Below are 25,110 nucleotides of genomic sequence, written 5' to 3' on the forward strand. Positions count from 1 at the left end.
GAGGGAGATCTTTTTGGGGTTTGTAATAACAGAATTAATCAAACAGACCCTAGAAACTTGACTTAAGAGAGACTTACTTCTTGCTCTCTTACTATCTTGACTGAATTTTTCATGCCAATTCTGTTTCCTTTTTTTGGGGGGGGGGGGGGGGGGGGAGTATGGGATTATGAATAAATCATTTGTGTATCAAAAACCGCCTGTATTTTTCTTGACCCTGGGGCTTTTCTGTAGAAAAGACACCTGCTCAGTTTGTGTTATTAATCAGTCTAGAAGAGTTGGAGGCCTGGGTAACTAACGTTTTCACAGATGTGTGTTTGCGTGCTAGTTTAGGGAGTGTCAGATGCCTCCTTGCACCTCCTGAAGTTTTCCAAGAACTGTGAAACCTCTGAACGCACACCAACAAGTTACAGAGGCTTCAGGATGTTACTCGTGGCTTCGTGTACTGTAATGTGGCTTTCACACAAAGTGGGGTCAATGTACACTAAATCAGGTTTAGTGCAACGTACATCACACCTAAACATGGAATCTTGCATGCCACATCAACGCATCAACACTCACTGTCTGTCAGATATGGGTGTGTGAGTGTTGGTATAAACAGTAAGAGGAGTGACTGTGACATTTAATGTATCTGAGCAAACGCCTACACATCAGTACACCTACTGTGGAATCAAGAAAGCTTCTACATCCTGTACAGTGGATTATGTCATAGAACAATCTTCGTTCATAAGTGTAAATAATGTTCAGAAAATAAAAACATTTGTTTATACCAGTTGGTTTTGAAAAGAAAAACAAAATTAAAATGGTTTCATAATGATATCATGGGTAAACGTGAGCAATATTTGATCAAATGTTTGCTTCTGGTATCAATTATAGACAGAAAAAAGCACATAAATCATAGCCTCTGCTTTTACTCAAAATGAGTGGTGGCTCCAAAGCAAATGTACATAAATTATTGTTTTATATAACAGTAGAAACAAAAAAGTAGCACAGAAATTCACTGAGTGATGTGCAGATTAGCAACACAGTCTAAAATGCTACTTAACTCAGTTGTCACTCCTGATCGTAGGGCACGTTACAGGATCTGCAGTCCTTCTACAGCGCCATCAACCAACCAAGATGGGTTGTTTCATTCCTTAGTGAGTGTGTCTGGGCTTGTGACAATCCCTGTCTTGCTGGTAGAAGAGTGTTTACCTCTACATGCCAGCTGCACTTCACTAAAGTGCTACCTTAAAAAACTTGAAATTTGTTGTGCAATGCAGGGAACTGTTTCCTCTCACTTTTAACAACGAAAAGTGGCTGAAAAACCTTGATCTCTGTCGAAGCGTTAAGACACTGAGCTATGAGTCGAACTTGCCGGACACGGCAACTAAATATGAATCAGGGGGATCAATAATATCTTACAGTTTTCTACTCAACCAAGTGTATGGTGCAGTTTTAGTATCACATAACATATCATCACCTTTCCACGACACTGTGTATTACCTTTAAGGGTAAGACCTCCTTGTTGATAGAGAAGAAAGAGGCCATGGCTTTGGTCCAGGATGCAAGCCCCGCCACATTGCCACAAACCCTCTTGGCTGTTTCAATGTTGTAGTCAGGCATGTCAAAATACGGCTGCAGCAGCTCCACCATTTCCTCATTAATGGTGTCTTTGGGGAATTGCTGTGACAGAGAGAGAGAGAGAGAGAGAGAGAGAGAGAGAGAGAGAGAGAGAGAGAGAGAGAGATTTAGGGGGGGGGAATGAGGAGGAGGAGATGATATGAAATAAATATATTTCTTCCACTACTCAAAGAAGATATAAATTAAACAACTCCAAAAAAGTAACACAACCATGTGTTGCCTCTGTCACTGAAATAGTGAGTGTAAGGAGGAGTGACAATGTAAATGGAACTGTAAGAAATAAGGAGGGACAAGCAGAAGCCTGAAAAGAATGAGTGAGGAAGCTGAAAGTCTGATTATTTCTGATGGTTGAAATTGTATATATATATATATATATATATATATATATATATATATATATATATTGAATATAAAATTCTCCATTATGATACTTTAAGAGGTATTTGAGGCTGAAATGTGTATATTAACTGCAAAACTGTGACTGCATGTAGGCCATAAAACAGCAGCTCCAGTGTAACAACTGCTGCTAATTATGACTTTGATTAGAGTGTGACTAATGGCAACACCATAGTTCACACTGGGATGCCTCGAACACATTTCACCTGGAATAACTTTCATATGTCCAAATATAACATAATATGATGTAAATTACGTTCCTCTGTGCACTATAATGAGTGCTTATTTGTCTTGAGGCAGGTGGGAGCTCCTGTCTCCCACTTCAATCCTGGCTGTGCACATGTGAGTGTACCTGCAGGCTTCCCAGAAAGTTTCCAGCTGTCATGAGTTTGAGCGATTCCTGCCATGAAGGGGTGTTGCAGTTCTTCTCTGTGTCAATTTTCACTGTGTTAACCCGCCTCTGGAAGAGCAGCAGCACGCAGTCCATGATCCGCATGATGAGGTGGGGGGGGCGGCCAAGTGTGCGTACTGTGGCAATGTCTGATGGCTTGATTGTCTGAGTGGGCAGAGGAAGAGGAGAAATTTTACTATGACTGTTTAATAATACTGTATGAAATACCTGAAAAAAGAGCACCATGAATTTCCTTTGTCTTCTTCTTAAATAACATTCTTAGTTTGATACATAACGTAACTACAATAGAAACCAGAGAGCAATCAATAGGTCTTCATGAAAGGAATGTTCTCCTACAAAAATTAGCTGTCGTACACTGATTTTTTTGCCTTTAATTTAGTTTTACAAACAGGAAACAAAGCCCGATGGCTATTTGTTACTCCTTGCTCCTGACATCTCCTGTATACCTGTTGATAAATGTAACCCAGGCTTACGTAAATATTCATGTTTCAAGAAGGATCCTTGAGATGGATCTGGTTGACCCATTAGGAGAACACCAAGTGTTTAAAAAGGCATTTCCAGTTGGTCGCTGAGGGCGATCTGCCCCAAAGTTAAGTTTGATAAAAATCTGCCTTATCGAAGTTTCCTAATCCTGCCGATAAACAGATCCTGAAAATAAGGACCTCCTCAAGTGGTGGTAATGACAAATCATACAATGGCTTCTCTTTAAACATATACTCTTAATAATTGTCAGGATGTCAATGATGGCGCAAATAAAAACAGAGGATTTCAGCAGGCTGGATGGACATAGGCTATGCTATAAGGTTTTTGACAAGTGAATGAAGCAGCTGTTTTTCATTTCCTTTTTCCACAACAAAACATATAAAGTCAATTCAACATAATTTTCAGCTTGAAATTATACAGAACAGAGCAGTGGGGGATGGATGGGATGGATGGGGGGGGGGCGATAAAGAAATAGAGCCTCTAAGTATAGACTTAACAGAATATGAGGAGTAGTGCAGAGAAGGACAGAGAATTACCTCGAGGGACTGACTATGATGAGAGAGACAGCAGGGGAGTAAAGGAAATTTCCCAGTGAGTGTTTGGTTGTTTCATCAGGCCCCCTGCCCACTCATCTCATCTCTTCTCCTTTTTGCACTTTAATCATTTCTCTCCTCTCCTCCGCTTCATTTCCTGTGTTTTTATCAGCTCGTGTTAGTGTGAATCTCCCACAATCACGGCAGATAGCCTGGTCTATCATCTACGTCCTCTTTCAAAACCCCTCTCCTATCTATGATAACATCTGAATACCCAACTGCAAAGTCATGAAACTGAAGTAGCACCTACTGTAGGTGTCTTCTCATATAAAAGTTGGTGCATTTTTCTGGGTCTTTCTGCACAATCAAAAATAGCTCTGTGCAAATTGCTTGACATAAATGTCCCAAATTGTGACTCTTGAAGCTCTCCACTCTTCCCTCCTCCACTCCTATTTAATAACACCTTGCAGATATGTTATCTCCTACAGTATATGTGTTTCATGAGGAGTTTGTTTGATGAGGTATGACTGTGAAAAAAAAAAATCTAATTGCAATTATTTTGACTGATACTGCGATATGATTCGGAAAATTACTGCGAATGTTTTTTCAAATTTACACTTAAAACCCCATTAAAATGTCCACGGCGAGATTTGTGTTGTCAAACAAAGATGTTTCCTTGAGTCCGTAGAACGTGACGTGTCATCGGGACATCCCTGCAGCACACAGTATTTCATTTGACACACGCTTAGCTTCTAACAAATGTTGAGCCTTGCTTTTGATGAATTTTGCAGGCCTAGTTTGGATGCAGAACAAGTACAACATACAATAGAAACTCACAATTGATTGTGAGAAGAGCAACATTTGCCTTTTATAAGGAGAAGCTAACACTAAGTAACAACACCACCTGTGATCTCATAAGCTATAAACTAGCAGCAGGGGAGGAAAAAGTATGAGCAAACATGTTATACATCAGCTGTGCAACTCCACTGTGATGTGAACGCATCCGTCCACAGGGACAGACCATTAAATATACTGTTTCCATCCATGATACCAAGACAAAGATTCTAACCAGGAACCTGACATCAGACATTTATATGCAACCATCTACCCTGGAGGCATGTTTAATTACAAAGCAGCTTCAACTCCCAGAGCACCGGGCTAACTATAGACAAACCTGATGTCACACGGGGTGGGAGGAATGTTGGCAAAACCTGCTAAGAGATACGCACAGCAAGTTACAAATGGCTCTAAGTGGCACCCTGAAGCAACTCAGAGTGAACAAGCAGGAAAAATATTGTGGTCAAAGCATTAAAGCACACAGACAAGCACAATAAACAGCTCTTACGCTCAGCTTAAAGGCTTTTTATGCTTTAGGGGATCTTTTAAAGCAGATTTTAGCTGAAGCAGCTAGCATACAGAAGGTAGAGAGAAATATGAACATCTTGAATTAAACTGCTATGTGACAAAAGATAAAATACAAAATTCCTGCAGCACACATTCATTCAGTAATGTGGAAAAAAAAATCATACTTGAAATACCCAATTAGCAATGGTATGTGTCGCAATGTGTGCCTGTCACAAGGACTTCTAACCGCTAAACTCTTGTAAGTTCATCCTCGATTCCCAGAGAAGATTTGCGCCAAATGTGAGGAAATTCCTCAGACGCCATTCTGATGCGTAACATGAATGCAATCGGATGGGAAGAAGACAAACAATCCCCAGCCCTCATCTCTCCCCTTTACACAGGCAGAAAAATGATTTTTGAATCTAACGTAAGAACTGTGGATAAAACTCTAGCACCCTTTATTAGACATGGTTATGTATGGAAAGCCTAGTATTTTGGGGGGCAATACATCAAATGTTGGAGACCAACAATGCACAAGGGAACGCTTCAACCCTCTTTACATATCGTCCTAGTTTGCATTCAGTGCTTTTCATGTCATCTTAGATGGGAGGTCTGCTATTTCCATACCTGCAGCGCAGCCTCAGCTTCCTCCAGAGCAGGCCGGGCAGCTTCGAGTTTCTCCTCAGCGATGGCCTTGTCAGCTGAGATGCTGTCTACAATGGCCTGGGCTTTGTCCTTCACTTTCTGGACTTCCACCTTCACTCGCTCTGCGGCCTGGGCTTTGACTATTACCTCTTTCAACACCTGGGAGAACACAAGCATGAACAAATGGACATGCTAAAGGTTGGAAGTTTAAAAGGGAATTATGCTTTTTCGTTCTTCCTATCCTATAACTGTTGCTGCAATGTCAGACACTCATGTTCAACAATGCAAAAGCATTATGAGGATCATGCATTTTGAAGTAAGCTCTGCAGGTGGTTGCAGCTGGCTTTGAACGCTGTGTCACGCTAACATCCATCTTTATGCGTTTTACCGGCGACGTCAAGGCGTCCAAGGCTTCCATATCTGGGGCATGCTCCATACATACACAAAGCCCCATACCCGCCTCCTCCCCCCGCTTGGCTTCTGAAAATGGTTGCCAGAAAATGTTTTTTCAGGTATGAGGGAATGTTAACTTTGTTTAGCTTCCCAAAGCAGCAAGCACCAGGCAACAGTGACTATAGTTGCTTTCCCCAGGCCAGCAAAAGAAAAATGCCTGTGAGTTTGTTTGTTCATGGCACTTCACATCAAACTGCTATCATAACCTGGGCCAGTACAAAGCTGCATATGTGGCTAGCCTGAAGCTAAAGGAAAGCACTGTTCCTTCATGACTTGGTTGCGTTGAGGAGTCAGACACCCAAGATGCAACCAACATTTAATTGATTCATTAATTAATTGTATTATTTTGCGTCAATTATTGGACAATAGGGATTGTGAGTAACGTTTTCTATTTACTCTGAGCTCCTGCACGGGCGAAATGAGGAGGAAGTGCTCTCGCATTAGCCAACCCTCAGAAGTCCTTGGAATGGAGACCAATCAGAGGAAGTGGGCGCAGCAGGAGGCGTACACAGAGGAGGGCAAGTGTGACGGGTAAATTATACAGTTTGATTGTGTGCGACGCAAAAAATACCATGAAGAGAGACGGTGACAGGCACAATACCCTGATGATCTACAACGCTTCCTCTGTGGTCAGTTGTCAGCAGCTGGTCCACAGTAGTTCAAAACCAATTACCAAGACTAAAAAGGTGTATAATCGCTCCCCTTTAACTTCCTTCTCTGTGAAGACCTGGTGTGTAAGATTTAGTGATGTTGATGATGGCTACCACCTGAATCACCAGCCACTCAGGACTCTCTGTCCAAGTGTGTAAGAGGAAGAAAACACAGTAAGTTTTAGTTTTGTTATGTTACTCCAATGAGAACATAATTTATAATAAATTCCATTTCTGACAATAGATCTTCCTCAATCCTACACGCTGGATCTTAAATTTTCTAAACCATCCAAAATTTTTGAGCAAATACCCGCAAAATTATCAAATTTTACGTCAGCTTTCTTGTTAACTTATGTGTATTGCTCCTATCGAAGCTGAAATCAGCCGGTAGATGAACCAAAAACATCATGTCTGTGGAAAAAAACGTCAGTGGCTGTTAGCCTGGTTCTGACACCGTGGATTCGCCAAACCATTTTTGGTGAGGACACATCTAACTTGAATCTTCTTGTGTGATTTTCGCTGTTTCCTATGGCAACATGGCCTTACAGATCAGCTGGCATGGCTGCAGTCTTGGTGCAGCTGGATATACTAATAATTGAATATATTATTTAGTATGAGCATGAATGTAATCACACGGGAATGTTGACATGGACCCCCACACCCCCACACACACACTCAACATGAAACACGGAGAGGAAAAAGAGAAGGCTCCCTTGAAACCTACCATATCAGCCTTGTCATTTGCGATCTGCAGCTCTTTCTCCTTCACCTCCAGCTCCTTGCTGAGAGCTGCTACTGACTCAGATGCTTCCTTCAGCTTCTCAAGACCCGTGTTCATCCTAAATAGAAGCATTATTGAACAGAGGCAATTCTGGAGTACACCTTACACCTCGCTTCTGTGTACTGCAGTTTCTGACGAGCACCCTTGCAAGCCTGCTCCTGAGGTTGTTTGTGCGTACTGCCGACTGTAATCACGACTGTGCTTCAGCCTGCATCAGCTGATGAAATCAAGAACACTTTCATCAGAGAAACATTTACAAATTTAATTGGAAAAAAATATATAGTGGAATATAAATCCAAAAATATGATGGACATTATGTTTAAACCATATAAATTTGATGAAATTAGTAAAAGAATACGTTATGTGTGAGTCGTGAGTGTTTCAAGGTTGCATTTTCCTAATTTATGTCATAGCCACAACTCATTAATGGTCCTGATTGGCTCCTTCCACCTGTTATTTCATGACTCCATGTCCTTTCGTGTGAGCTGCCACTGGGGAGTCAGTAACTGTTAACCAAGATTAAGGTCAATCTGTGACATATTTCTGAGAAAAACATTAGTGTGAACAACTGGTGTTTTCCAGGACCCCAATCATACCTAATTATCAGTTTCACACTGATAACTGACCACTCATATTACGGGAAGACAAGGCCGCCTCCCTCGAAATGATAATGTTTCATATCACCTAATCAAAACAGTTATGTACATAACCTTTATGGAATCTTAACAGATGTAGAAAATATGCAGTTGTAGAGGTGTTAAAAGAGCCCTTCATCTCTGGCACCGGATGTAATATCAATACAAAGGAAAAGGGAAGTTGGAGCACAAAAACAAGCCTTTCAATCTGAAGTCACCAAAAAGTCACGCAAAAAACATCATGAGATCAAGAATAGTGAGCCATTAAAGGCAAATTACAATTTTTGGTTGAAATATCACTGAAAGTCGGAGAGTTTACCTGTTGGCCAGCGTCTGGACTTCAGACTTCTTCTCCTGATAGATGCTCTTGTAGCCCTGGATGAAGGAGAGGTAGGACTTGGGTGTGACATGAGTGGAGCGTCGGTATCTAGAAAGAAATGAGGTTACATTAGATACATTTTATGACATTCATTCATTTCCAAAAAACAAAAACAAAGCAAAAGCACACCATTGCCCATTCATGTTCATATGTAAGGATATATTTCGATGTTTTCAAAATATTTATTTCTGACTAAAATGACTGATTTTGCTCTGAAGCGGTCAGATTTCTTAGAATGACACTATTTGTCGAAATATTTGTACCTCTGGAAGTAGTCCACACACTTCTCTGCCACCCCGTCCTGGAAAGAGCCCATGCACTGAACCACCTCACTTTTGACTTGAGGTGAGCAGTCGATGTCATAGACAGACAGGAAGTGCTCCGAAACTGAAGGACGGAGCAATGGCGAGGGAGCAGAGAAAAGCACATATTGTTCAGCAGTAATCACTTACAGAATCCAGCTTAACACATACATATGTTCAGTCTCACTAACTGTTCAATACACTGACACGCTGTAGGAAGAGCTTACTGATTACGGAGGGGGAGTGACGTTTTATGGATCTTTTGCTACAACATGTTTATCAGACTTTAGATTGTTACATCACCAGATTGGATCAAACACTTGGGTGAGAGAAGGGAGTGAAACTGCGGGCAACTGGAAAACAATAACATTTTTAAATTGTATTTTCAAAAAAAAACCAACAACAACAATTGACAGGCTCATAATGATGTGCTGAAACTTACTGTGATTTTCAGCACAAAATGAGTTATTACTGAGATGGATTATTGAAGTTTATTTATTGCACAAATGGAATTTTGTTGCTGGGATTTATTGTTGTCAATTGCTCCCGCAAGAAAAGGCAAATTAGAAAGTTCTGATTTTTGTTCTGACACTTGGTAATTTGAAAGCCCAATGGACGCATTGTTTACAGGAGTCTCAGTGCTGGAGAAATAATATCAGCTCCCCTTTTTGAGTTACTCAGATAATTGCCATCATTAAATAGGCTGAATCAGTCCATCTACAATTAAACTTGTCTCAGAAATGTACCTTCCACAAGAGCGTCTTTGGGCCAGCGACTGAACCAGTCCATGGTGCAGCCAGATATCAAGGCTGGAAACTTTAATGCGCGGTTGCGGAACTTTTCCCCAACAGGTGAGAAGCACAGAACAACATGGAGGTTATGTCGGACTCGTGACATAAAGTACTCGTAGAGGTTTTCATTGGTCGGTGGTCGCCTTGGAAACTCCCGCTTCATGACAGGAATCAGATCACTGAGGATCTCGTCAATTTCATCTCGGGCAAAAAGGTTGGACACCTGAGGACAAACACACAGTTTGATAATTGTCAATTGTCACTGATACTGTGATGCTGGTACAACTACAGCTGGTCTAGAACTTTTGGCTTGAAGCAGATTGAAAAGATATCAGAGTTGCACCTAAACCACATAAGAACCGGACTAACAAAATAAACTTTGTGTGCGAATGACTATGTGTAACCTGGAAGCTGTGTTTACATTATAAACAATATGAAGTAAGGTATATTCATCTTCCCGAATTTAAGAACATTACAGTACAAATTTCAACTGCATGTTTGCACCCTTACACACTCCGGTACATGTTTTATAAACACAAGAAGAAACTGAGAGAAAAGTTCTAAACATTTACTTTTTTTTTTTTACACTAGCATGGACTGGCGTTGAGATTGCGTGACGTGTTCGACAGGTTCAAGTTAATACCTCCCTGGCTCGCTAGCTAATATTAGGCCATCGTACTCGTGCCACTGACTGGTCAATCAGTGATCAGATAATGCTGCATACCAACAAGCTAGCTATTGACAATGTCAAAATGGTGGCAGGGCAGCTATTTAACATTTTTGACAAGTATCTTTAGCAATTATATAGCAGGTCAGATTCAACAATAAATACTCATTTATTTTACTCATGTTTGTAACTATATTGTACTCTTCAGGGCCATCTGTTATGTTCAATATAAAACAAAGACACAAAAAAGCGATTTCATATGTTTTCCATCAGAATTAGACTGTATTATTAGGACGGCAAACGATGGCTGACAGGATTCCTCAAACGAATCAGCTTCAGCTCAGGTGCAAAGAACAAAGCAAGTTGAAATCCAGAGAGGCATAGTCTGAACTGAAGGACCTGCAAGAGGAGTGACATTGTCAACAGTGTGTCACCCGATATAAGGTGAATTTTGACCCTTTTTCTCAAGCAGGGAGCTACAGGTACTAAATGAGGCCCCGTTGAAAAAGTGGACAAACTTTGGTCTCCTAATCTGGAAGAACACAACCTTTTTGTCCTGGTGAAACCAAGGGGACTGCGGTGCTGCATTCTTTATACTGCTTTTAGCACATTTACTCTGAATGCCTTGAGTGAGAGACAGAGTGGGTGAATCTTGGAAGGCTGTATTGTGGTATGGTTTGAGGCGACATATCAGTAACCATCTGCTGGGCTACTGGAACATAAACAACAAGCTCACACCAACAGCTCACTCTTCCAGTTTGCTTCCCATTTCTCTCACCTCTGTCACCATCTCTCACACACATCATAACACTTGTGCAACTCCAAGCTCTCTCTCATTTCATCACACACACACACACACACACACAGGTCCCATCTCTGTCTAGCTCCCCTGGTAAAGCAGCTGCTGCTCAGTTTGTCATTGACGTGAAGGAGCGAATGGAGAGCAGCAGAAAACAAGGACGGAATTGGAAATTTAAAGAGGAAATAATCAAAGAGGACATTACTCAGAAAAAATGATTCAATTATTCTGCTCATATGCGAATATGTTAACACAGTATGAAGCAGAGTTTAGCGGCAAGAATAGAATAAGCTGCTTTCACTAATTTGGTTGTTGCTTGAAGCAAAATTAGGCACAAGTGAACAGTCTTGCAGTTACTTTGCCTCCGCTTCAACAACTTCTGTAGCTTCAGTCTCTTAGCATTAGCAGCAAGGAAGTTATCTACAACAGGAATTAATATTATGGTGTAATAGTCAAGAAAGTGGACAGAACCCATGTTAGACTCAGAGATGTTGATAGGTTTTCAATCGAGTGAGTCCCCATGACCCACAGGTGGTGATTTGAGTGGGTCCCTGGGAAATTCAATGGGTCCCCAATGAAAAAATGTATTTCTTTCTATTTCTTATATTCTTCTCTTGCTTAAATTGTAGTGTTAAACTCTCTCAATGGTGGTATGGTAAGATATGGCTATAATTAGCAGGTACGTTCAAAATGTTTTTTCACCAAAGTATTTTTTTTTATTGCCACACAGCCACCACCCGAATATTTATTTATTTCATTAGAGCATGTCCCCTAGACGTTAAACCATCGAATGAACACAGCATATAACAGTTGAAACGTGAATTTATTTACTACTGAGAAGTTCTTATCTTTAATTGTTGAAATGAAATTCGCGGTAGTTGTTGTTGTAGCGGCTAAACTAGCCTGTCACGATACTCAAGGGGATCATGTCTGCGCTGAGTTAATGCGTAAAGGGTTGAAACAGCGCTCGTCAGGTCCGCTGACGGCAAGGTTTCTTTAGCTACTTACTGGGATTTTAAACACAAGTTGTTGTTCACAATGTATTGTTTTTCATGGGAAAAATTAGGTGTGTCCCTGGGACACGCGGATATGAATTTACTGCGTCCTTTCATATAATAATGCGTCAGGGACGCAGGACGCGTACCTAACAACATCACTGCATGCTAAGTAGCTGGCATGGTTGTTCACTGATTGTTGTTGATCTTAAAAAGCTTTTGCAACATTGCATTTCAGTACACCCTTTTGTGGAAAAAAATCTACTGTTTCTCTATTATAAAGCATAGAAAGGGTGAATTTAACGAAATAAAAATGATTTCACGGTTGGAAGGCCACATCTATTTATTATTATCTGTATTTGAAATATGGGCTAACATTCACCGGTGGGTTTTATGTGTAGTATTAAGTAGGGATAGACTGACTATAGGCCGGATCAACTATCGGCGCAGATATTCAACATTTTGAGACATAATGGCATCTGTCTTTTTTAAAAATATGATGGCCAATAAGATATCAATTTAAAACTGGGTTATTTTGGCTCTGATGCAGCCGCGCCTGTTTGTCTGCAGCCACTACTCCTTCTCCAGCATTTCCCCAACCACAGCACCATCTGAATGGTTGCGCACACACGCCATTCTACTTTGCCAATGAATCAATTCATTCATTTCATATTGCAGTCTACCTTTTCCAGTTCCTGTCAAGATGGTCGAGCGGTATAAGGTGCTGCGTTCAGGTTGCAGTCTCTCCTGGAGGTGTGACTTCGAATCCCATTTCTGACAAAGGACATTTTGTCCACATTCCTCTGCATCCACAATGGAATATTCAAAACAAAGTTGAAACTGAGGTGACTGAGTGGGTCACCTGCCAAAGTGGGTTGAACTGGCAGCACGAGAGGCAAATGAGTTTCCCTGTGACCTTCAAATGTTGGATCAAAGTCTACTGGACACATGTGTTTTGTTCATAAACACATTTGTGTCACTCTTTCAATTCGCATTTTGTCCGTTAACATCATGAGCAGAGTCGCCATCTCATCACATGACTAAAGTGTGGATTCTGTGTTGGTGGCAAAATATCCTGACATGCACCCACGCCCCTCACTAGTTTGCACACAGAAATGCATACTTTACGAGTTTAACGAGTTCCCCACATAGTTTTCAAAACTTACAGAGCTGAGAAAAAATGTTGATGAAAACAAAATGCACACATTCTGATTTAGGCCAGAAAATTATAGTCCTCATAAAATATATTTTGCCATGTAGGGATAATGAACTTGAACATGTTGAAACAGCCAGAAGAATTAATCCACGATCACAACGACAAGATATTTACCCATTATCACAAGATAGCATCATTACAAATTTACTGGACTTTATGAAAATGCGCACATAAAATGGGAGCGTTGTAATTCTCAACTCAAGATGAAGGTTGAATTCTGACCCTCACGAGAACACAGCCTGCTAAGTCTCAGTCCACGAGATCACAGAAAGACATTCTGGCTTGTGACTGTCATCTTGACATGACAGCAGAAGACATGACTGAATGTAGAATTGGTGAGAGAACAAATATATAGAAAGAAAGAACACAACTAGTAATGTGAGAGCAAGTTGGGACCAGACAAAACTGAGAGCAAGTGGAAGACAATTCAGCACCAGCAGAGACTTTTGAAGCCCCATTATGAGTTCCTTTGTGAGGTATCTGGTCCAGTCCCAGCTCCAAAGATACTACAGCGCAAGCAATGAGGTTATGGACATGATCTGGGAGCCATCCGCCGTCCAGCATAGCAGCAACTACGGTGCCATGGAGGACATTGTCTGGAGACCAACTCCTGCCCCGAGCACCAATGCTGCAAGGCAAAATAATTATGGAGTGAACTGCTGCACCAGGCAGGCTAAGATCCGAAGCCTGACCCCTGCCCCTGAATTCTCCTACCACAGGAGAATTTGCCACCTGTTCTCAAAGATTGATCCCGATGCTCTGTGCAGGAAGCACAGACCCAAGCATTACACAAAGGCTCGGGCTGTTCCTTACGTCAAGAATTGCGGCACTGATGTGACGAACGGTCACAGCTTCCTCTGCCAGGTACATCGCCGCACCATGAACAGCCGTGCCAGGGAGAGAAGCATCTGGAGGCCGACACCTGCCCCTGAATTCTCCTACCACAGGAGAATTTGCCACCTGTTCTCAAAGACTGATCCCGATGCTCTGTGCAGGAAGCACAGAGCCAAGCTTTACACAAGAGCTCGGGCTGTTCCTTACGTCAAGAATTGCGGCACTGATGTGACGAAGGGTCACAGCTTCCTCTGCCAGGTCCATCGTCGCACCGTGAACAGCAGTGCCAGGGAGAGAAGGATCTGGAGGCCGACCCCTGCCCCGAGCACCAGTGCTGCAAGGCAAAATGATTATTTTGCCAGGCATGGAGTGAACTGCTGCACCAGGCAGGCGAAGATCCGGAGGCAAACCCCTGCCCCTGAGTTCTCCTACCACAGGAGAATTTGCCACCTGTTCTCAAAGATTGATCCTGATGCTCTGTGCAGGAAGCACAGAGCCAAGCTTTACACAAGAGCTCGGGCTGTTCCCTACGTCAAGAATTGCGGCACTGATGTGACAAAGGGTCACTGCGTCCTCTGCCAGGTCCATCGCCGCACCATGAACAGCAGTGCCATGGAGAGAAGGATCTGGAGGCCGACCCCTGCCCCAAGCACCAGTGCTGCTGAAGAGAACTACTTCACCAACCTTGGTAGGAAGTACCTTGGGTACTATGGTGCCAGCGATAGGGTGATATGATGTGGGAGCCATCCCCTGCCCCAAGCAACATTATTTCACTGCACAATAATTATTTCACAAGTCGTGCGTGAACTGCGGTGCCAGCCAGGCTAAGATCCGGAGGCCGACCCCTGCCCCTGAATTCTAATACGACCAGAGAATTTGCTACATGTTTTGAAGGATAGATCCTGATGCTCTGTGCAGGAAGCACAGAGCCAAACACAAAAGCCTGGGCTGTTCCCTATTTAAAGAATTGTGGCACTGATGTGACGAAGGGTCACTGCGTCCTCTGCCAGGTACATCGTCCCACCATTCGGTAGAAGGACGATGCGGTCCTCTACTTGAAGTGATGCGGCACAAGAAACCCTTGTGTCACCAATGCCATGGAAGATGGAGTCCTGAAAAGGCCATATTTTGGCATTCTAAAGAAGATATTTGGTGGAGCCTGAGACAGCAAACATGCCGCCCTTCATCAGAAGAACCACAGCACCACAAGAAAACATCATGGCAGCCATGACAGGGAGGATCAGGGGGTCCTCCTCAGCACCACCCTTAAACATTAAAATGACCTTTAAGAAGCTTTGGAGTGGAGAATGTTTTTTTTAAACCATTTTCCTTTCATTTTTATTTGTGCAACTGTCTAATTTATTTGAAATAAAAACTGACTTCTGGATCTAAATTGACTGACTCTCTTTTTGCATGCAAGCTGAAAGTTATGCCAATAAAAACCACAAGTATTTATTCTGATAACAACTGTTCACTGGATGCTAATTTTGCTATGAACATTCAATGCAATGATTTTGACAAACCTTTGGCTAAACTGTATTCATGTGGTGGGAACAATCAATTCCAAATCCCAAAAAGCAGCTATTGGCTGTCCCAATAGTAGCCAGACATCGCTAGATGACATCATCAGTTCATTTGCATAATAATGAATTTATATATAATGGACTTTATGTGGTAGATGAAGGATTCTCATCATTGGAGACAGACAAGTGTGTGAAAACATCTTAAGTATGTTTAGACTTACAAATGAACTTTTTCTTTTTGGGGGGGGGGGTGGACCAGCTGCTCATTAAGGACATGAACTGGGGAACGGAGTAACGTGTTCACAAGACCTGAAAAAGTCAATACATTTGTCACTTCCTCTGGATGCAGAGGGGTGGACATCCACTGCTCTTGCTGCAGCTGAGAGGGACAGTCTGCTACACAAGGACAGGGCCGCCTGTGAGCGCTTTGGGACAGGGGAGGGGCCAAGAGCAGGATCCACTGCTCGTTGAGAATAGGAAGAACAATGTGTGCTTTCATGTTACAGTCTCTTAAAGTCTCCCATAACACCAAAAAAAAAAAAAAAAGTTACTAGACATGTAGCTACTAGAATTTTTGAAGAAGAGTCACTCGAGGGGTCTGAAGGCTTGCTAAATATGGAGGACTTGAAGGGAATAAAAACAAGAAGGACAGGGGTTGGGGTCTTTGTTTGTGAAAATGTTGATTGAATAGGGAGATATAATTTTTTTTTATGCTCCCCATGAATTCTTTGAGATTCAGCCATGGGTGTAATTTCTAAGGTTAAAATGGAGTCATAGCTCTGGGCTTCAAAGACCGACACATGAATAACAGTGAATTGCCACTTCCATTGTCATTCTGCTGACAGGAAACTTCCATTCAGTAACCAAAAGAGACTAAAACCATCTTGAAATTCATGACCAGAGTCTCTCATACTTAGATTTTATTTGGGCGGCCCACACAGGTTCATTGAGACCAGGAAGATAAAATCTGAATTCCACTTGTTTTCCCATGCAATTTTGCAGTGCCATGATCATCCCCCATCCAGCCCCACCCATCTCCCTTCACACAGGTGCATGAGAGTAATTCGGTCCTGAGGCTGAAGACCCTATTGTTTTTGCGACGTTAGTTTCTTTTTTCCACTTTGAACCTCAATTTTACCCCCTAAACTCACTCATAAACTCACCAAGTCTGGCACACACACTCCTGTCCAGTGATTTTTTTTTTTAATGTCAAAAATACCCCCCCCCCCTGCCAAACTGTGCTCCACAGCGCCACCTACAGTTCTAAAAACACATTCTACAGCCCACCACCACAGCCCACTCTAGGAATGTCGTAGAACATGGAACCAAAACTTAATTATTTGTCTCATCAATACCTACAAATGCTATGGAGACACTTCAGACCTAAATCTAACAGGAAGTCCACAATATGGACACGAAAGGACAATTTTGTTACTATTTTGGACCCCGAACAAACACCATCTTCTCCCAGGGCATTCATGGTGTTGACCTCAACATTTATTACATGACTCATGACAATGTCATGAACAAAAGCCATTAAAAACTTTGAATTATTACAAAACAGTTTGGACTTTATAAGTCCTCAAAGTCCAGGACCCACTTTTCACCTTAATATGTAAACCAATGGGGAGGCTGTCTCTTCAGACACACATAGCCACAAACAGACACTTCACATGAGCTAACGAATGCTAATTGTTAGCACTTTGGACAAAAACACAAAGGAACCAAAAGTGGAACCCCAAAGTCAGGACACTAAGATCAAAGTGAACACTCTGATCTCAGAGGTTTGGGATATTTCACATCCCATGGCCCTTCAAATAAGAGCACTGTGTCACTGTCCAAAAATTTGAAAACATATTAGTTTGTGAATATCCAGACGACAACTGTCGTCCCTCATACACGACGAGTGCCATAATTGGTCTCACTCATTCAGTTTTTTTGGGCAGGTTCCATGGTGTAATGGTTAGCCCTCTGGACTTTGAATCCGGTAATCGTAGTTCAAATCTCAGTGGAGCCTACAGCAGGTCTCATATCGGCTTTAGAAGGGGAGTTGTGTTTGTCTGTTGCTAACCATGGTGCAAGGGACGTTAATGAACCTCTGAGTTCCTTCATGTCAAACAAAAAACTCTTCATATGTCATTTGAGTAATGTACATAATATTTCTGACATCAAAATAGATACTGAAGTGTAGGAAGAATGTAGATCTCCAACAGGATCCTTCTTTCCTATGTCATCCTTGGAGTAAAGGGACACACAGCCTGACTTTCACTACACATGAGCATCATGGGTAGGAGCTCTGTTCGTATATTTTGCATTTCATTTCTTATCAGTTTGATGTGTGGATAGTTACCATAGCCTCATTATTGCTTTTGCCTTCATGCTAAAACCCCTGACACAACCAGGAGGTGTGTATACACTCTGTCATGGCCCACAAAAAGCTGTAATCGGCTGCATGTGTGGTATAACCTGAATGAACCTTGATTTCACAATGCTTGCTCGTGTCATTTGCTGTTTTATCGTGGTTTTATTATCAAGGTAGGAAACAAGCGCAAAAAAAAGGATTGGGGACTAACTGCACACTTTTTGGCATGTGTTTTCCTCAGGGACATAGGAGGAGTGTTTGAGGGTGTAAGGATGTTGAAGACAATTATGAGTACTTAGCATGAATGGAGAAAGGAAAGAAGAGGCAACAAGAGAAAACTGAAGAGGGAAAACTGGAGGGCAAAGCAGATGATGAGAGGAACAGAAAGGGAAAGAGCCTAATAAAAGGAAGAGTATGAGTAGAGGAAGAGATTGCGGAAAACTCAGAGGCAGGAGAAAAATGGAGGCAAATAAGAGCAAGGAGTGAAGTGCTTTGCAAATGCTTTGTTTGCCTTAGAGACCCTAAAACGGCTGGAGAAAAGGATTCTAGGGATTCAGCAGAGAGAAGCCCTAAGAGCAGCACTTGACCTTGAAGCTATCCGCTGTTATTAATGTCGTAGCAGAATAATACAGCCTTCCTGCAGATGTAAAGCAGAGTGCTGTACAACAAGCTACATCTATATCTATCTCACCTGCCTGTTACAGCTGCCTTGGTATTTAAATCCCCAGAAAATGTGAGAAATGCTACTGTGCTGAAGGGGAAATGCAATTTTCTTTTTCACTTGTTGGAGCCAAAATGAAGTGAACTGCTCAGAGAGAGAGAGCATATGGCTTCCTCTTCTCCAGGCCTCGCTGTATCACACACTCAAGAGAGGAATACACACCAGCTGTCTGTTCGTATAATTGAAGCTTTAGGAGATATTTGTTGATGACGGTAATTGAACATTTGACGAAGAATCTGATCCGACACTTCAACGTGGGCAGTGAACCCTCCTCATAAAGTCATGTTTTCTCTATGATATAAAAGACAGATGTGACTATATTTGTAAAATGTAATTTACCAGGGGGATACACCGATACAAAGGGAAGAATTAGATTATCTGTATTGCACTGCCCCTTATTAGTGTATCTGGCCGGTATCTGGAAAAGGACGATCCGTCAAATGGGTATTTTTACTTTTTTTTTTTTTTTAAATTTCCATGAACCACAAAAAAAAAAAACAGGTTCGCAGCATTATGACTGCAGAACAGTGAGATCATTAGGGTGAGAATGTTTTCCCTCCTTATGGCTTCATTTGGTCCACCTGACAAAAGTAAAGTCCCTTTGACTTCTTTGGTGAGCTTTTGACAAACCTTGACAAGTTTCATTAGATAGAACAGAAACAAAAACCATCCTTACGATACTCATGGGATATGTGTGTTCACTTCATTATGTGTGTCAGCACACTCTGAAATGGTGAGGAGGGAGCGAGGGGAGGAAGGAGGGGTGCGGGGTGCAATAACAAGAGCATAAATGGTCATTAAAAGGCCGAGTAAATGCTTGTAGTCAACAGTTTCATAAGACACCGCAAATCCTTTTAATAAGTACAACAACCTCTAAGGAAAGACAACTGCAGCACTTTTGGGATTGAAGGTGAGCAGGTTAATAACACACTCATCAACTGACATGGAAACATGGTGACAAAGGTATGGTGCACTGTAACTGCTCCCTGGGGTTTGAAGCTGCGGAGGGCGAAACAAACCCAGACAGGCCTGCAGTGTTCCGATCTCTATTCTGACCGTGTGACATTTGTTTACTATGCTGGAGAAAAGTGGACCGAATGACAAATTTGTTGCAACTTTCCCCCTGAACGGCACTGAGTCAACGGAACTGTAGGTGTGAATGCGACCTCAAATAACTTCAAACACTATCTGATAGCTTAAGCCCCAATGACACGTCTGGCTTCCACCAGGGTTGAAAGTGTGTCTGTGTGTGTGTCTGTGTGTCTGTCCCAGTAACAAATTAACAGGGACATCCAGTCTTTATCCTGACAATCAAGGGTATCTGCTTAAAACCACCCTTAATCCTTAATTTAGTAAGCCTGGGACATACTTTGTATCTGTCTATATCTTTTTGGTAACCTAAGCAACAGAGCCTGTCAACATCATGCAAGGCTTTTTAACTAATTCAATATGACAGAATATTACCTTTACTCCTTTTTATGCCAGGAGCTTCATGAAAGCTTTAAATATTTAACTGCTCACATGTACTTTTCTACAGTAATTCATGTCACACAGCAATACATTTCTGAGAATGTTCTTCTGTGAACAGAAAATACTTCTGTGATTGCTCCAAGACAAGGGGGGACCAGACTCTCTCTCGGCTCTGAGAATCTTAGCCCACAAGTTACAAAGAAGCTATATACACTAATTGCATGATATTTGCATGTCAACACTGCTGTGAGTTTTTCCACGTGTGCCACTGACCTCTCCAGACGACAGGACGTTGTTCATGTACTCCAAGAAGGATTCCTCTTTGATCTCGTTGTCAGTAAAGATGAAACTGATGCCTTGTCCCTGCTGCCCAGCGGTCCGGTATAGTGCCTTCAGGTCATCCATCAGGTTGGATGTGTTGTATGAGCTGGCGGGAGAAGGAATACATACATAAATCTGCACTTTCTGCTTTTGTCAGTGCAAACAAAACTGACAGATAAAGAGAGACATAAAGAAGAGTGGTGTCTGTGTGTGGAGGCAGGCACTTGTATGTTTATAGTATATATTTTAATGTACCAATCATGGTGTTTGAGCAAATAATATATTTATTTGTTCATTATAATTTGTTCAACATATACAACTTATATACAATATACATATAAATGGAAAATACAACTGTTAAGGGTCGCGGGGGGGCTGGAGCCCATTGCAGCAGCCTTCGGGTGAGAGGCGGGGTTCACCCTGGACGGGTCACCAGTCCATCCAACACATAGAGACAGACAACCATTCACACTCACAGTCACACCTACAGTCAAGTTAGAGTATCAATCAGCCTCGTCCCCTCTTGATGTCTTTGGACTGTGGGAGGACGCTGGAGTACCAGAGAGAACCCACGCAGGAACAGGGAGAACATGCAGACTCACACAGAAAGATTTAGCGCTCGAGCCGGGCTTGAACCTGAAACTTTCTTGCTGTGAGGCGACAGTGCTAACCACTGCACCACCGCACCACCCATTTGATACTCATTTATGTATTTATAAATATTTTAACCGCCTGCTTTATATTTTACATTTTCATTCAAATAATCAAGTAAACATGTAAAACAGCTGTTTTCTCATAAAGTACCAGCATTATTACCTATTTTATATTTATTTGTATAAAGAACAATGCACATCAGTGTAAATGTTCAAAGTGTTATCTTCTATTCCTGATTTGCACCCGTAGTCCTAATCATTCAACTCACAGCAAAATGATTTGTTGCTTCACCGTTTATAACAGGAGCCTTGAAAAGACGGCTCGTCATGGTGACATGAAATCAGATTGAATCATTATGAAAATAAAGCTAAAGCTGAATGTGGTTTTAAATATGGAAATGCGGCATGAAACCATGGACAGACTTGTAACTAACAGCTGTGAGTCTATGTCTGCAAACGTCGAGAGATGTCATCTGGATGACATTTGTTCCAGACAGGTGTGCTAGTGGTTAACTAAGTGTGAATACATCAATTTCTGTCCCGAACAGCAATAAAGAAGCAGGTGGAGTGCTCAGAAACATCCAATTGTGTATATTTGTTTGTGTGGGGGTTATATTTTCTGCTTGTTTGCCTCATTTTGTGCGTGCTTTTATCTGTCTGCAAGTATGTGAGTGTGTGTGTCTCTGGGTTTGAAGTTGAAATGTGAAAAGTAATGGAGTAAAAGTGTAAGGTTAATGGGATGGGAAAGCAAGCTGAATGCAGAAAAAAATAAATGTGTTGCAGGAGAGTAAGTGAGTTGGGAGGGCTGAGATTAAAAGAAGAGTTTACATGAAGTGATGAGTGAAGACTACAAGGAGAGAGTCACATTGACTTTGCGTGACAAAAAGATGAATGTGTTAAGTGTGTGTTTGTGCGTGAGACAGACAGAAAGAAAGGCTCAGGCATTTATAGCAAATACTTTAAATTGTTAGTCAAAAAGCAGACAGAGCAGACAAAGGAGAGACACAGCTGAAGAGAGAAATTCTCTATTTGAAATTCACAAAAAAAAAAAGAGAGAATCACATGGGACACGTTGAGGACATGTCTTCACACAGAAGAACGGACAGCCATAACAGACAGAAAATATTTAATTCCTTTTTAGGAAAATAGAGATTTATTGTTTCGTCTGTTGATGGGGTCCTTAATTCCTTTCAAAAAATTTAACATTTCGAAAATGATTCTAAATGTTTGAAAAACAAATAAAAGAACCTCAGAGATGAAGTGACACTCGAAGATCCCCGAGTTAACATTATTTAAAAAAATGATTAAACAAAACATGACTCTCAGATTAATTCCGCCCCGTTTCCTGCCTCAGATATATTCAGATTATTTCAATTCATAGTTAAGAGGACATTTTCCAGAGTTTGTTTCTCTGCTTTGAAAATCTTAAGTGTGACTGCTGACAGCTCAACATGCAGCAGGCCTGTGGGACGTGTTCATGTTGGAGCAGAAAAACACGTGTCAATCATCCTTATTACTGTAGAGCCTGTGTGAAATTAGGATCCTCAGCAAATACATATGTCTGACAGATGTGAGTAAATAAATTATCAGTTCATTACCATGGGGGAGGGATTTGTCATGAGTCTTGATGGCTTTTGGAATGTAGCTTTAGAATCACCATCATGATGAGTGTGTGTAGCAGTTGTTCTATCGTATGAGACCGTTACCGTGAGAGCGTGATCTGAAAAATCTTGTATCCAGCGATGAAGGAGGCCAGTCTGGTCAGACTCTGTTTGCCTGAACCTCCAACACCAACCAGCAAGGCATTACCCCCGGGTGTGCGGATTATCCTGGACACCTAAATACACACATACACAGTATATGCAGGGAGGGTATAAATGTGAAAAGCTGTGTGTGACAAAAAAAAAAACCCAGAAGAAACAAGCAAGGCTGAATAAGGAGATTAATGGGCGAGTTCACAAAAAGGGTTGTGCTACTTTTGTACCTGCTAAATATGCAAATTAGACCAAAAGGACCGTTGTAATTCACAAAGCAATCACAAAGGTGAGAGGCAGTTCTAACTGTGCTGCCGAGCAAACAGTGTCTCTGCACTGCAGTGCAATCTGCATGTATTTAAATGAGGTAATATGCACACAGTTGGAGCAAATAAAACAGCCCCTTCACATTCAAAAGAGCTTCATTGCAAACAAAGACTTATTCAACTGCCGCGCTCATGGCAACACACAGTTGGAATAGAAATATTAGGGTCATCAGAGAGGTGGTGGTAGCTGGTGTCCAGATGTTGACTACAAAGTCCTGGCATAATCAAATTTGCATGTTGTACAGTTCTCATTCCCGCTGTCGTCGTTCTGATTGTGTATAATAAGCAACCATATGGATAATTGCAATCACATGCATAACAAGGGCAAACATCACTCAGCTGCAAAACTTTATGGATGTTTGCATGGTAGTATTATTAGTAGTGAAACATCTATTGTGAATCAGACCTTAACGCAGGGTAGATACCAGGTGCAAGTGATGTGCAATTCATGGAGTTATCAGGGCCCGCAATTCTTTCTTAGTGAATCTGCTCCACTGTCTGATCAGATACTTAGATTTACCCACTTTGACAAGATGTATCATCGCATCCTGAAAGAAGACCATGTCCATGCCAGCACCCCTGATACTCTCATTGTAGTGGTTCAGGAACATGTTCAGACGGTTCTTCAAACTCTCGAATGACTCGATCGGCTCGTACACTTTGGGTAAATCTAAATCTGAATCTTCTGGCTCCTCTCCTGTGATGAACACATATCATTTAGAAAGCGCAATGGCACTGTTGAAACCTTCCGCAGGATCCTGTTCACTGACTCACACCTGTCGCCTCAGGAGCATCTCGAAGGAAATCGACAAAGTATCGGTCCACTCCAGAGTCTACGGAGTTCTTCTGCTCCTCGCCCAGTATCTCCCCCACCAGTTGGGCCAAAGTCTGGTCAAACCAGTCCACCTCTGCAGGCATGGTGAATCTGTCTGCAATCACACGCTTGCATTCATGCTTCCACAATGCCAGCAGCACCTAAGAAACAGAAAAGTTGTCAATGAGTATTCTAAATTTGAGATGCAGTGAGTGCTCTGCACGGCGAGCCATCTGAAAAGTGCCGTTTGCAAATTCTTTGGATTTTAGTTGGAAGACAGTAACAAGGCGGCATTTTCAGTTGAAGACAAAGTTGTGTGCCATCTATGTAAATATTAAAATCAGGTGTTTAAATCCAGCTTTTTATTTGTTCTTGGTCCAAGAGGCAAGAATTTCTCACTTATCTCTCTGAACACAGCACAGGGTAACCGAGAGAGAGAGGGAGAAGAGGAGAGGGCTGCAGGTTAATCCTTAGATGAAGTTTTACAATGTGCCTGATAGCAGATTCTGTATTAATTAAGGAAATATTCCCATAAAAGACGATATGTCTCATGCTATAATGAGTTGCTTTCTTTAAGACTGAAATAATAATGGTTTATTCATATAATACACAAAGTTAGAAATAGAAAGTTAGTTAGAAATAGATTCCACTCAGTTTGTTTGTTAAAGAATATTCCAACATGAATCTTGAATGTTTTGACAGCCCTACTTTTGGATCAGTGCTCATTTGAGCCAGCCAGCCAGGAAGGTGTTTTGTTGGTCACCAGGACAGACTAATCTGCTGCTAAATGATGTATCCAGACACCAAACCCTGGTTTGAAAGAACAGTTTCATAATGTTTCTATCATCACTGTGATGTATCCTGAGCAGAGATACACCATTTGCATCAATACCAAACTTACTCTGTATTCTGCAACACTGCAACTTTGTGAAATAAACTCCTGCAGAGGTGAGGAGGAAACATACTTAATTCTACTCCACTTTTGATGGACGAGTCTACTTTACAGTGGTCTTGCCTGCTACAGATTAAGCCTCCTCAGGGGAGTTGGCAGCCTCAGCAGGCATGTTGGGGATGTTTGGCTCTACCCTCGGCAGCCTGGCCTAGAAGAGATATTTCATTGCATTCAATTATTCAGTGGGGCCACAAACCAACAGGGAGTTGGCCACCTCAGCAAGAATTGAGCTTGAAATGGTACAAGATGATGGAAATGCCTATTCTTCCCCACCAGCAA

The 25,110-nt window shown here is 41.8% G+C and overlaps 1 protein-coding gene across 3 annotated transcripts in view; it reads right to left on the bottom strand.

Moving 5' to 3' along the window:
• The window catches only part of dnah5 (dynein, axonemal, heavy chain 5), a 118,451-nt gene that overhangs the window by 42,008 nt on the left and 51,333 nt on the right, over nucleotides 1-25,110 (bottom strand). For all 3 annotated transcript variants that reach the window (XM_086218915.1, XM_086218914.1, XM_086218913.1), the window contains 11 exons: nucleotides 23,842-24,040; nucleotides 23,590-23,762; nucleotides 22,692-22,822; nucleotides 20,285-20,438; nucleotides 9,380-9,647; nucleotides 8,595-8,718; nucleotides 8,272-8,379; nucleotides 7,261-7,375; nucleotides 5,416-5,592; nucleotides 2,369-2,572; nucleotides 1,483-1,662 (listed from right to left, as the gene is read on the bottom strand). In XM_086218915.1, coding sequence (XP_086075041.1) covers nucleotides 1,483-1,662; nucleotides 2,369-2,572; nucleotides 5,416-5,592; nucleotides 7,261-7,375; nucleotides 8,272-8,379; nucleotides 8,595-8,718; nucleotides 9,380-9,647; nucleotides 20,285-20,438; nucleotides 22,692-22,822; nucleotides 23,590-23,762; nucleotides 23,842-24,040 — 1,833 coding nt within the window. The remainder of the gene's footprint in view (nucleotides 1-1,482; nucleotides 1,663-2,368; nucleotides 2,573-5,415; nucleotides 5,593-7,260; nucleotides 7,376-8,271; nucleotides 8,380-8,594; nucleotides 8,719-9,379; nucleotides 9,648-20,284; nucleotides 20,439-22,691; nucleotides 22,823-23,589; nucleotides 23,763-23,841; nucleotides 24,041-25,110) is intronic.

The sequence above is a fragment of the Aulostomus chinensis genome, chromosome 11 (assembly GCF_037954235.1).
Source record: "Aulostomus chinensis isolate RoL2024-O1b breed Wild chromosome 11, RoL_Achi_v1.0, whole genome shotgun sequence".
NCBI lineage: Eukaryota > Metazoa > Chordata > Actinopteri > Syngnathiformes > Aulostomidae > Aulostomus > Aulostomus chinensis.